At 40.5% G+C, this 13,450-nt stretch overlaps 1 protein-coding gene across 1 annotated transcript in view; it reads left to right on the top strand.

Moving 5' to 3' along the window:
* The window catches only part of CPVL (carboxypeptidase vitellogenic like), a 98,971-nt gene that overhangs the window by 71,856 nt on the left and 13,665 nt on the right, over positions 1-13,450 (top strand). The window contains exon 12 of the mRNA XM_030549382.1: positions 10,063-10,245. Within this exon, the coding sequence (XP_030405242.1) occupies positions 10,063-10,245 (183 nt within the window). The remainder of the gene's footprint in view (positions 1-10,062; positions 10,246-13,450) is intronic.

The following is a 13,450-nucleotide window of genomic DNA, read 5'->3' as shown; positions in this document are numbered from 1 at the left end:
TATAAAAGATTAGTTAATAGGGTATACTTTGGAGCAGTCCTCTGAAGCCAACTTGAGAGAGGTTTTTCCTGACACATTTTCTCACCGATGAGTGAGCAACTGGCCACTGTTAATTACTCAATACCGTTCCAGATGTTAGGTAAATATCTGGGATGTTCTAAACTTGTTGCTTATATCTGTGTGTGCTTAAATCTAATAAACTGCAATGTTAGATAAGAGCACGCTTATTTGCATTAATCTTATCAGATGGACTTGCTGTGTTCCTATTGATTTATTCCTGACACCGCCTGGAGTGAAATAGTTAAGTTACCCCTTCTGTGGGTTCTGAAAACCCCAGATAACAGAAGTACTGTGTGTGTTTCATTTGGATGGGGTGGACTTTTCTGTTAGACTGCAGAGTCAAAGTCCCACAGCAGCTTACAAGCTGAGGGAAAATTCAGCTGATGTGCCCAATGCCAGATCAGTTAAACCACTTTTACAGCCACTAACTGAAGCTTTTTCCTTCTTTTATTGCCATTCTTTCTGTATAAACTTCAAAATGTTAAAGATGTTTTACAGCAACCTTGCTCATTACTTTTAAAGAGACAATAACCCCCTGATGTGCAACAGACTGGGCCTGTACGTTTCCTGGGACTGTACATTTCCCTTTAAACTTGTCACTCTGTTCTTGAATTCTGTTTTGTATTCCTGTCATTGGGCAACAATTTGGAGACAGGTTCTTTCTTCCAGTTAGTTAAGCCGTTATGACATTCCACTCCACACATTTGGTGCACTTGTGCATCTTATTTTAACTAGCAATACATTAGCTAAAACCTTAAAACCGTACTTAGAAAAGGATAGGCACAAATTTAACTGCTCCAAAGTATATACAAATATTGTGGGTTTTTTTGTTTTGTTTTTTGTTTTGTTTTAAATTCTGTGAGAACACAGCCTATTTTTTTATTAAAAACTCTTAACTGTGAAGTTCTGTTTTGTGTGGGAGTTCCCTCCATTTAAGAGAGTCTTGTATGAAAACCTCTTTCTTCCTCTTTGAAAATATTATTCCAGGTCAAGAGAGGATATTGTGAATGGAGCTGTAAATACTTAAATCAACTTGTGTTTAAAATAAAAGATGGGTTTTTTTGTAATGTACATTAGAGAAAACAATCACACTGCAGCACTCTTGCATAGCTTTCATGAGACGTATTACTCAATATTACTTTTAATAGTTAGGACACTGCCTCTATATCCGTTTGTGCATCCAAATATAAGCAGAAAGTGAGCTTTGATTGGACTATTTTCACTGCTTGATTGATCATGTTTATTACAGTAGTGCCTAAGGGCCAACCAAGAACAGGGCCCATTGTGCTAGGCACTGCGCAAACACAGAGTAGTCCCTGCCCCAAACAGCTGATAATCTAAATGGACAAGACAGCCGCAGGGTGGGGAACTAGGTATAAAACACAAGCAGAATGAACTACGTGATGGTGGCAAATGGCATGTTAATGCCATGATTTTATTTTTATTGATGCATTTACTTAGAAGGGGCTAAGTTAAATGGAAAGAAAAGGGAAGGGAGAGGGAACAGTGAAGGGGGGGTCTGGGAGACAGAGCAGGGGAGAAGAGGAGTAGGTATGGAATGAAGCTGCAGTTGAGGGACTATGAAGAGAGAATTGTGGGTTGTGAGGATAGGAGCAAAAAGCCAACCAGCAGGGCAAAGAAAGTCCAGTCAAAACTGTAGAAATATCTCTTTTCCTCAAAGGAGAAAAAGGGTTGGGGGAATTATTTGTTTTGCTTCTTTCTGTTTTTCTTGAACTAGCTTATTTGTTAACATAAGGAGCATGAGATGCCCTGTGGCTTGTTGTATAGAGCCCTGGACTGGGTGCCAAGACACTTGCATTCTGTTCCTCTCTCTTGCCCAAGATTGCTCAGCTGGTCTGTGTTGGTTTTCCCTCCTACCCTTCCCTGTGCCTCTGTTTTCCCTCCCACCCTTTGGCTGTCTCGTCTATTCAGATTGTAAGTTCTTTGTGGCAGGGAATGACATTTACTAGCACTACCGTGATACAAATAACAAATGTCCCTCCATTCCTGTGATTCCTCAGCCTGTTCATTCAGACAATAGAGGACTTTTACTCTCTTCACAGATTTTTGTTTTCCGTTAGTCTTCAAATGCCTCTGAGGAACTGGTAATGTGTGGTGTGTATCTGTATCAGTATTTACATTCACAGGCAGCTGAATTTCTTCTTGTCCAGAGAAGAAATAGGAGTATACTCTGCCTAGTTACTCACATGAAGGGGCATTGGCAGCAGATAATGTGGAGACAGTTGGATTTAGGGCTTAAGAAGCATGGGCATGATTATACCAAATTCTCTAGAGTAGACTGATCTTGGCTCTCTTTCAAATCAGTGGAGAAAAGCAGGAGTATTGGGAAAGTGACCTTTGTTTTCCTAGAGCAGGAGTGGGTAAACTACAGCTTGGGGCCACATCGGCCCTCCAGATGATTTAATCTGACCCTTGAGCTCCTGCTGGGGAGTGGGGTCCGGGGAGTGCCCTGCTCTGGCGCTCCAGCCAGGGAGCAGGGTCAGGGGCTTGCCCCACTCTGTGTGGCTCCCGGAAGCAGCAGCATGTCCACCCTCTGGCTCCTACATGTAGGGTCAGCCAGGGGGCTTCACACACTGCCCCCGTCCCAAGCACCTGTGGACAGGGCAGCATGCAGAGCCGCCTGGCTGCGCCTCCACAAAGAAGCCGGAAGGGGGAATGTGTTGCTGCTTCTGGGAGCTGCTTGAGGTGAGCACCGCCCAGAGCCTGCACCCTTGACCCTCTCCCACGCCCCAACCCCCTGCCCCAGTCCTGATTCCCCTCCTGCCCTCTGAATCCCTCGGTCCCAGCCTTGAGCCCCCTTCCGCACCCCGAACTCCTCATTTCTGGCCCCACCCAGAGCCCACACCCCCAGCCAAAGCCCGCACCCAACCCCCCAATTTCTTGAGCAGTCATAGCCCGCCATACAGTTTCCATACCCAGATGTGGCCCTCGGGCCAAAAAGTTTTCCCACCTCTATTCTAGAGGAAGCATAAGCAGAGCTTGTAGCCCATGGCTTCTCTCAGGAGACACTGCATCCAGTCTTCTTTAGATGGAGCTACTATAGGGTGGGTGCATAACTGGTTGGAAAATCGTTCCCAGAGAGTAATAATCAGTGATTCACAGTCATGCTGGAAGGGCATAACAAGTGGGGGTCCTGCAGGGAGCGGTCTTGGATCCGGTTCTGTTCAATATCTTCATCAATGATTTAGATAATGGCATAAGAGTACACTTACATTGTTTGCAGATGATACCAAGCTGGGAGAGATTGCAAGTGCTTTGGAGGATAGGATTAAAATTCAAAATGATCTGGACAAACTGGAGAAATCGTCTAAAGTAAATAGGATGAAATTCAATAATGGCAAATGCAAAGTACCCCACTTAAGAAGGAACAATCAGTTGCACACATACAAAATGGGAAATGACTGCCCAGGAAGGAATACTGCAGAAAGGGATCTGGGTGTCATAGTGGATCACAAGCTAAATATGAGTCAACAGTGTTACACTGTTGTAAAAAAAAAAAGCAAACCACCTGGAGGCTTGATTGAAGGGGGAAGCATTATTCAGAGCTACTTTTTATCCATCATGCTCATCTCACTAGAAGAAGGTGCAAAATGGTTTTCCCATCCCACAAAAATTTTAGACCTTGAAAAATTTTCCCATCCTGAATTGGGATGAAAAGTTGAAATCTCAGATTTTCAGTTCATGAAAATCTAAAACAACAATTTTGATTTTGCCAGTCAAAAGGTTTCATTTCAATAATTAAAAAATATTTTATTTAGATTTTGACCATTTAATTTTTTTTAAATTGTAATAGTATTAGTTAAAAATTTGAAGTTGTTTTGAACTAGAAAAATGAATTTTTTCATTTAAAAAATGTGAAATGAGATGTTTCAAAAACTTCTAAATGTTGTCAGCATTTTTGAGTTGAGAAATTCATCAAAACCAACCCTTTCTCGTTAAAAGTTTCAACAAAAAAATGTCAAAAAACTCCTACCAACTACTACTTCTACAGAAGGAAGCAGTAGTCTAAAAGTAACCACAAAGTATTGCAAGTGACTAAGTGTATTCACTATGTATAGTAGTTTTCCATCGCAACTTGTTAAAAGTAGGCTACGATGACTCATGTTCCTGGATTTTACAACCCAGTATATTGAGAATCTGCTTCTTCTGCAGTGCAACTACCAAAAGTATAAGGTGAATGAAAAGTCCAATCAATGTAGGGTGACCAGACAGCAAATGTGAAAAATCAGGACGGGGTATTTGTGGGTGTAATAGGAGCCTATATAAGAAAAAGACTCCAAAATCGGGACTGTCCCTATAAAATCGGGACATCTGATCACCCTAAATCAATGGGACTCGCTTTGTCTTAGCATTTGTTTGTTCATGATAAGTCAAAATCTGAGCTATAAAAACTCATTTATCTAAATGCAGTTTGCTGTTACTCTAAATTAGCTTTCAAGAAGTAACTTGTGTCCTTGCTGTCTTCTTCAGCTTTAACTTAATTCTGTAAGGAAGGATTTTTGGAACATTTCCTTATACAATTTGACAAAATTCAACATTGTATGAAGGCAAACAACCATAATGCACCAAATTGCACAAAGCAGAAACTACTACATGTTACATAGCTGTGAGTTAGGACTCTCCAGTAGTCGAATGAATAAGTATGCAGCACTTCCTTGCAGATGTTTCACTAACTTGACATCTATTGACATCTCTTCACCATTTTGGTTGGTGAATATGAATATGTTCAAAATGGAGATAGATAGCAGCCAACTGGGATCATTCCACAGCCTGAAACAGCTTAGGCTGCTGTTGAATCATTTCCCTAAACAGGAAACCACAAAATATTAGAGAGTAAGGTCACTAGATCATTGGGAAAGGAGCACAAGTTTGTCTGCAAAGTATTATGATGTCTTGTAAATAGGACAAGCTATGGCAATGGAACTAGTTTAAAAAAATAAAGAAAATAAGACTGACTTGCAAAGCACAACTTTCTCTGCATTCAACAGTGAGCCTGAAACAACTTCCAGCTGTTTTGATAACTTTGTAATTGAGAGTATTCAGGAAGATGTGACTTGTATTCATGGTTTGGCCAATTACCTGCCTCTGCCTCAAGTAGGGTTGCCAACTTTGGTTGGACAAATTCCTGGAGATTTCATCACTATAATCTTTAATTCCTGGAGACACCAGGACAATCCTGGAGGGTTGGCAGCCCTATCCCCAAGGCTAAAAATCAGAAGGGAATATAATGTTTTTCTATTGCCGAATTGAGACGAAATCATGCCTTTCAGTTTTGATGACTAAACTACTATTTATTCCAGTGGTTAAGAAGTTTTAAAATTTCATTGCATATGTTTAAAGAAGAGAAAGCTGTATATTGTTGGAAGGTACAGATTACATTTTCTGCAATTTTACAGTCTAAAATTTAGTCTCTCATTTTATTCAAGGTAAAATCACTGTGATGTTTTTCTATCACCTTCATTTTTTAAGTAAGTGAAAAGTGTATACTGACAAGGGCCCTCTCCCCTCCTCTAATCTCTGTCCTACACTTTATGGAGAGCACTGTACAAAGTTAATATAGCCTTAATTGATAATCCCAGCCTCCTGTGTATGAACGGCGAGTGGACCTCCCCTTCGGGGAGGCTAGCACCTGGCCCCGCCCTTCTGCACAAGGCCCCATCCCCTGCAGCCAGAGCCCTGAGGCCACTGCAGCTGGAGAAGCCCGGCCAGCTGGAACCCTGAGACGCCTTTCCCCTCTCCACGTCCCCCCCCCCCGCACTGCCAGAGGAGCCCTGGGCTGGCCTCAGTCCTGAGCCAGCCCCATCTGGCTGGCCGACTGAGCCCTGGCCCGAGCACCAGCTCTGAGCAGCCCCGGCACTAGCTGGCCCGTGGCAGTGGCTCCTATTATACCTGCCACCCATGCTCCTGTGGATCCCCAAGGTGTACAACATCAAGCATTCAAAATATCATGATTGGTTTAAAAATCATGAGACTTTCTAAAACAAAATAAATTCATCTCTCTTTTTATTTGCCTCTTGTGTCTGAGCCTTTAAAATTCATTTTCAAGCTTTTCTTTGCAAACATGAGGCTAGGAACTTTTTAAAATGGATGCTGTGATTCTCATGATTCCAGGAGCTGGTGCTTTAAGAAAAAAATCTGAATATTGTGACACTGGATCCTCCAGTAGTTTGGGAGCCAAACCATTCACTTTTCTGCTTGGGTGAGGACGAATGCTGCATTTCCTCTCTACTGCACCCACCAATGGAACAACTTTGGGGAAAACTTTGTGAGGGGATCCAAACAGTTTTCTATTCCTCTAAAAAGAGGATCACAGGCCTTTGATTAGACATTTCTTCCTTGATTCTGTGGCCACAGAGTAAGTTTCTACTGCAAAAGTCTGGAATAAATCTCACTTGCTTCAGCTAGCCAAACTCCTAGATGTATTTAACATTAAGTACCTGGCATCAGTCAGAGTGCAATCTGAACATGTCTTCAATCAGACTTTATTTCTGTAAACTGTGGAAGACTATCTTGACTGCCTCACAGCTGACTTTCACATGGAGGAATTTAATGGACTCTCAACAGTCTCTACAGAGTCAAACTCACTAGATGCTATATGCTCTAAGCTGCTAGTGATGCAGGAAAAATAGTAAGGCTGAGATGAGGAAAGGCCATAGTGTTGGATCTGGCATATCTCTACCACCATTAAAATGTCTTCTGAATTTCTCATTTGGGAAGCTGATGGAGTTTCTGTGGCTCAACACCTAACTATGTAGCCTAGTACTTGTTTGTGTAATCGGGCCCAATTTACTGGGACTAATAATCATGGTAACCAATTCCGAGAAACATAAGGAAAGAGCAAAAGGAGAAATTATAATAACGTTTTAGAGGAGTGAAATTGTGGTAAAAAGCAAGCATTTAAAAAGCAAGCTATAATCTCCTATGAATTAAGTGTCATTAGTTATAGAGAAAAGTTTTTCTCCTCTGTGGTTTTGCCTCAGCATCACTTGTACTGATTGCTCTTTAATCTGGTTTCCACCGTAACATTAGAAAGAGACTGTGTTTCTCTTGGGGAAAAAAATCATAAGCAATCTTACTATATTAGGGGCTACATATAAAAGTAGCAATTAGTCTTCCCTTTCTCGCAGATTATTTCTTTATATAGAGTAACTTGGCATTTCTCAATGATTCTTCTAGTCATTTTAAGTAATGATTTGTAATCAGTCTAAAGACTAGGTATTTGTACTAGAAAAGTTCATTTTGCTGGGTTTTGTATGTAGATAAAGCTATATAAATTTTATTTCTCTCCTAGAAGTAGATTTGTCAGTAACAAGCAATGGGACAAGTTAATGCTAGTTTAGACTGTGTGTAACTTCTGTGTTAAAATACTCTTTGTGGAATTTCTATAGAAGATTTACCAGAGATGTTTAAAGCATAATCTTGGCTGTATAATACTGTTCTGTGTTCTAGCCTATACTTGGGAGCACAACACAGATATAATTGTTCCCATACTGTTGAATATAACAGCTGCAGAAGATTTTGCAGTGGCCATGAGGTCTTTGAGGCAAAGCTCCTTTATATAAATAATGCAATTATTTTATTGAACTAGTTTGGATGAGCCTTATTAAAAAAAAAAAGCTTTTAACTTCACCAAAATTTTTGGAAACAAGGAATAAATAGCACACAGGAAATGTGTTCATATTCTCGACGTACAAAGGTTTTTGTTAGTTTGAGCACTACCAGACTGCTCTTAGATACTGCTTGATACAAAATGTAAATACTGCTTAAATATGGGATTTATAAAGAAACCCTACTGTGGAGTGAGGAAACTTTTTTAAATGCAGATAATACACCTTTCCTAAAGTAATGTGCACGTTTACTTTGAGGATTCAGCCAATTTTCTTTACTCTGGCAAGTGGGAAAGTAAAAAGCCTGGAACCTCTCTGTGACAGTTCAGAACCACTGTACCTTAATTCCCCTGTATGGTACAGCAAGGGTACCTATTTCCAGGCTTCCAGCTTCCTTGGCCACCACCTTTCTTTGATGGAGACACGCATCTCTTTCCCTTCTGACCCGGGTATCTCCAGGCTGACCAGTTCCCTGCCTTTACTGTACTATTGCCAACAAAAGACAGGGTGTCTAAGCAGGCTTCTCTTGCCTTCTCTTCAGAGAGTAATAACAGAAGAATTGCAACAGTTATAAGCTACCACACAGCTCTTTCTGTGCAAGCTTATTTATTCTTAGGGTAAAAGTGCTGTAGATAAAACATTAGACAATAAAAGAGCCTACGTGCATTCTCAAAAGCTTACTAGAGGTCACCTCAATTCCGACATGGGCTCTGGAAGGTGGTTAGTCCTTCAAACCCCACAAAGGAGGTCTCTTCTATGGTCATAAATTCATAACAGCCTCAGCATAGAACTAGCACACAGTCCTATGGGGTGTCAGTAGGCCAAGTCCTTCCAACCTTTCCCTCCATGGACCACAGGTCCTGTCCATTTGCTGAGTCAGGAAGAAGGCCCTGAGTCAGCTTAAACTCAGGGTATTTATTCAAAAGTCCTTTCTTGTCTGTTGGTCCCCGGAGAATCCAGATTAGGTCATTGAACTGTGCTCTGATAACCCGTGATCAGCAGAGAAATGGTCCCCCACCTCAGAGCAAAGCTTCGAAAGTTGTTTGTATTTGGAGGTTTGCAATCCAGTTCTCCCCAGTACTTCCTAGGAATTCAACTTTACGTATTTTCCCAAAAGATCAACCATTGTTCAGCGTAGTCTTTTGAAGTTCACATTATCTTCCAGAGATTGCATTAATCCTTCCTCCTCCCAAAGAAGTCCCACAATGGTACAAAAATATTTACATTTCAATACAATGGACCACAGAGGTATTAAATGTAATTAAATAAGGTTTAATTTAATTCCATAAGGTTTGCCTGGGATATTGTCACATGTGTCAGCCTCCACACCAAAATAACTTTGCCCCAGCAGAGAGTCTCAGAAGACATCCACTGGCTTGAAACACCTACCTATGTGTAGTCTGTTGCTTTGTGCTTAGTAGTGCTCCCAGCATATGCTCAGGCCCAGTGTCAAAGGGTTAATGGCATTTATTAATGTGTCAAACTTTTTATGTAAGCAGTATTTTTAAGGAAACACTAAATCTTAGACTAAACATATATTTTAACTAAGTTCTCATCCTGATTTTATTTATATACTACTATATTTATGTACCTTACTTTGTATTATATGAAGTCAAATCATTTTTTTTTTTGCTATTCTTGTGAAAAATGATACATTTTTGCCTGAACAGAGGTGTTAAGTGCATCATAGAAATATCTGATGTGGTAATTCCTACACTGTTACTGCTCTGTTGCTTCCACAGAAGTGAGTTATAATGGCTGGTAGGATTTTTATTAAAGTCCTGATTCAACTACAGTTTTGAGAATGTGAAATGAGATCTTAATTCCTGGCTGTCTCAGACTGTCTACTTTTCTAAACTTCTGTCATAGATTGAGCTTTTGCATTGTCTTTCAGTAATTTAAAATACAAAATTCACAAATAGCAGATATAAATATTCATAGTCAAATAACATGCTATCAATATGCCTTCTTAAGGAGCTGAGCCTTCAGTTTTGATTGACTCTTGGAAGACTTTTGAGACAGTTGTGCTGAAACAAATCTTGCAATATCTGGATTTCTCAGGTCTTTTTGATACCAGTTTTGGCATAGTATGAGTACTGCAATGTTGATGGTGGTGGTTGATCTCCTCCTGGAAAAAGAGAGAGAACAGGGCTGAAATTCTGCACAGCCCAGAAAGCACAGGCAGGGGCCAGTTGTGAGAGGCAAAGATGGCTATAAGTCATGTTTGTGTCTTTGAAATTTTAGACTACTCTACACCAGAGGTTCATGTGGCCACCCAGGGTTTAATGTGCTGAATCTAAAGTACTGCAGAGCTAAATTTTGTTTAAATGAGCTTTACAGTTTCTTTAATATTGACTGCTTTGTCTTCTTCCAGGTTCTGTCATACAATGGGCAGCTTGATATCATAGTAGCAGCTCCACTGACGGAACGCTTTCTGCCTACTGTGCCATGGAGCAAGGTGGAAGAATACAAAAGTGCTGAAAGACTCATATGGAGGATCCATCCCCTTGACAAGGAGGTGGCTGGTTATGTGCGCCAAGTTGGTGAATTCTATCAGGTAAGGAAAGGAAGCTCTTGAGACATGGACTCTATATAAGCAGTTGTTGTCTATGCTGAGGATATTACCTTATATATTTAGGTTCCTTCAGGTCAGGTTGTAGAGTAGCCTGCTACTATAATGGATACCACCTGTGACTGACAGCCTCAGGAAGTACCAACGGCTTTGGATGAATGAGCATTTTAGGACGGTAGTGGCATTCCAGGTGGAGGAAATGTCACTGAAAGGTAGAAGGGTTAAACCACAATTTAACCAATGGCAACCACAACTGGTGGGAAAGCAGTGGGAAACCACCCTCTGTACTTTTTACAGTGGGAACTTCCCCATGGAAGAACAAAGTTAACATGATCCACATGTGGCGCCGGATGGTGATACCACCCCGCCCTATAGACCTGAAGGTGCAACAAATTATATGGGGGAGGAAGTTCCAGCCAGTAAGAGTAGTGGTTGCGGTTATAATGGTGCTGCACCAAATCCTTTGAGAAGTACAGTGCCTGATAATTGCACCAAGGAAAAGAATGATCTGAACCTTCATAAATGAATCATCACAGTAAGAACATGGAATGTGAGGAGTATGTGTGAAGGGAAGGTTGTCCTTATGACCAACGAATTGGAAATAAGTAAGATCGATGTACATGGAATCTCAAAGCTGTGATGGAATGGTAGGGTTCGTTTCATGGAAATGGGTGGATATGTGGTGTACTACTCAAGTATGTGGTGTACTGCTCAGGATTGTGTGTATCTTATCCAAGGAGAAATCAAAGTGTGTACTTGGATGTAATCCAATCAGAGATAGAATCATTACGATTTACTTCAAGTAAACCTAATTAATAAGTAGATCATACAGGTTTATGCCCCAGTGAAAGCAGCTCAAGCCACCACAGTTGAGTTCTATGAACAGTTTGAAGAAAGACTCATTAAAATGCCACACACAGACATCATCCTTGTAATTGGAGACCTGAACCTGAAAGTTGGAGCTGCAAGCACTCATAAACTAGTAATGGGAAACAATGGTCTGGATTTACAAAATGAGAGAAAAAAGTGTTTAGTTGAATTTTGCTGCTCTAATCATCTGGTCATTACAAACACAATCTTACCCAACATCTTAGATGTATATTTACATGGAGGTCATCTGACAGCATGTCCAATAACCAAATGGACTGTGTAATGATACAGGGATACTGGAGATTGTATTCAATGAATAAACACTTTCTCAAGTGCAGACTGAAGGTTAGGTTATCAGCTATTATCCTGAAGCCCTGAAACCTAAAATTATAACTTAAAAAGATAAGATGTTTAGCAGGTCCACAATATCTGGACCTGTCCAAAATCAGCAAAAACTACATGACTTCTGTACAGATTAAGACTGAGTCATTTTCATAAGTGAAAGAGGAGAACAATGTGAATGAATTTTGGAATAAAATGAAAACTACAATGCTCAAAGCTACCAAAGCACACATTTTGAAAAGTAAGGGTTGGACTGCACCAGGGTTAACAGGGAAGGTGTTTTGAGCTGTCAAAAAAACAATGCAGAGTGAAAGAGAGTAGCTTGGAGACTAAAGAATGTTGAAGAGAATACAAGACATTGAGCAAACAGATTCAAAAGCAGACTAGACAAGATGAATGAATGCATCAGGGCAAAATTCAAGGAACTTGAAATTATAGAGAGAATAATAATACAGAAGATACATTCACAGTGGTCAGACTTCTTACTAAAAAAGTTTCCCCTGAAACCAAGCATAATAAAAGATCGTGAAGACAGAGTTCTTACTGAAGGTGATATCAAATGCAGATAGAGATTGGCACAATAATCTGCATGCCTCATCAGAGCCATTTATGGTACAGGATTACAGAAGAGAGTACAGAGCCATCTATACTGTAAGAGGAAATGGGGTATGCTGCTGTGAAAATGAAGCCTGGGAAAGCACTAGGGGTACATAAAGTACCAGGAGGATTGCTAAAAGTGATTGGTGACCATGGTATTGATCTCCTGGAAAATTTCCAGTGACACGTGGATGACTAGAAATTGGCCAGACCACTGGACAAAGGAAATGTTTTTGCCCTTGCCAAACAAGTGTGTATAACAGAGTGCAACAATTATCATACCAGCTCCCTGATCTCGAATGCAAATAAAATGCCACTCTACATAATCCAGGATTGAATGAAGCAGAACTACCACCACCACAAGCTGGTGTCGGAGACGGACAAGGCACATGTGATCAAATCGTAAATATCTGTCATATAGTTGAAAAATTCAGTGAGTATAATCACCCACTGATTGTGTTTCACTGACTACTTCCAAGTGTTTGACATGACCATCTGTGGAGGATACTGTCAGACATGCAGAGCATCTTATGAGTTCAATCTCTACTGTCAACAACAGACCATAGTGGAAACAGAAGTGAGTGATGGTGAGTGGTTTTTCGCTAGGTTTGAGACAAGTGTGCATTCTGTCCCCAAGTCTTTTCAACATTTATGGAAAATGTATTAAGATACAAGCCCTGGATTTCCATTAGTGGACACTTCTTAACCAACCTCACATATGCTGATGATATGACACTCTTTATTGCAACCGTCGATGCAATACAACAAATGCTGGAGTCTGTAAAAACTGTTACTGAGGAATGTGGACTATTCCTGAATGGCAAAAATGACATGCATATACATTGACACAATCAGTAACAACAGAATGCAAGCAGACATCACGATTAACAGTTAAGCTGTAGCAGCAGTAGATGAATTTAGTTATCTGGGATCATACACATCAGACCAGAGGCTGCTGCAAAGAAATTGGAAGAAGACTTGCGATGTCTTGGTCAGCCATGGCCTCCTTTACAAAAGGGTGGAAAAAATGTGGCATCTCATGCCAGCAATATCCCTCTGCCATGTACATTGGCCAAACCAGACAGTCTCTATATAAAAGAATAAATGGACACAAATCAGACATCAGGAACGGTAACATACAAAAGCCCGTAGGAGAACACTTCAATCTCCCTGGACATTCACTAACAGATTTAAAAGTAGCCATCCTTCAATAAAAAAAACTTCAAAAACAGACTTCAAAGAGAAACTGCAGAGCTACAATTCATTTGCAAACTTAACACCATTAATTTGGGCTTGAATTGGGACTAGGAGTGGCTGGCTCACTACAAAAGCAATTTTCCCTCTCTTGATATTGACACCTCCTCATTAGTTATTGGGTCAG

This window comes from Gopherus evgoodei, chromosome 2 (genome assembly GCF_007399415.2).
Source record: "Gopherus evgoodei ecotype Sinaloan lineage chromosome 2, rGopEvg1_v1.p, whole genome shotgun sequence".
In the NCBI taxonomy this organism is placed as follows: domain Eukaryota; kingdom Metazoa; phylum Chordata; order Testudines; family Testudinidae; genus Gopherus; species Gopherus evgoodei.
Note: the sequence above shows the minus strand (reverse complement) of the source record. Positions and strands in the feature narration are given on the sequence as shown.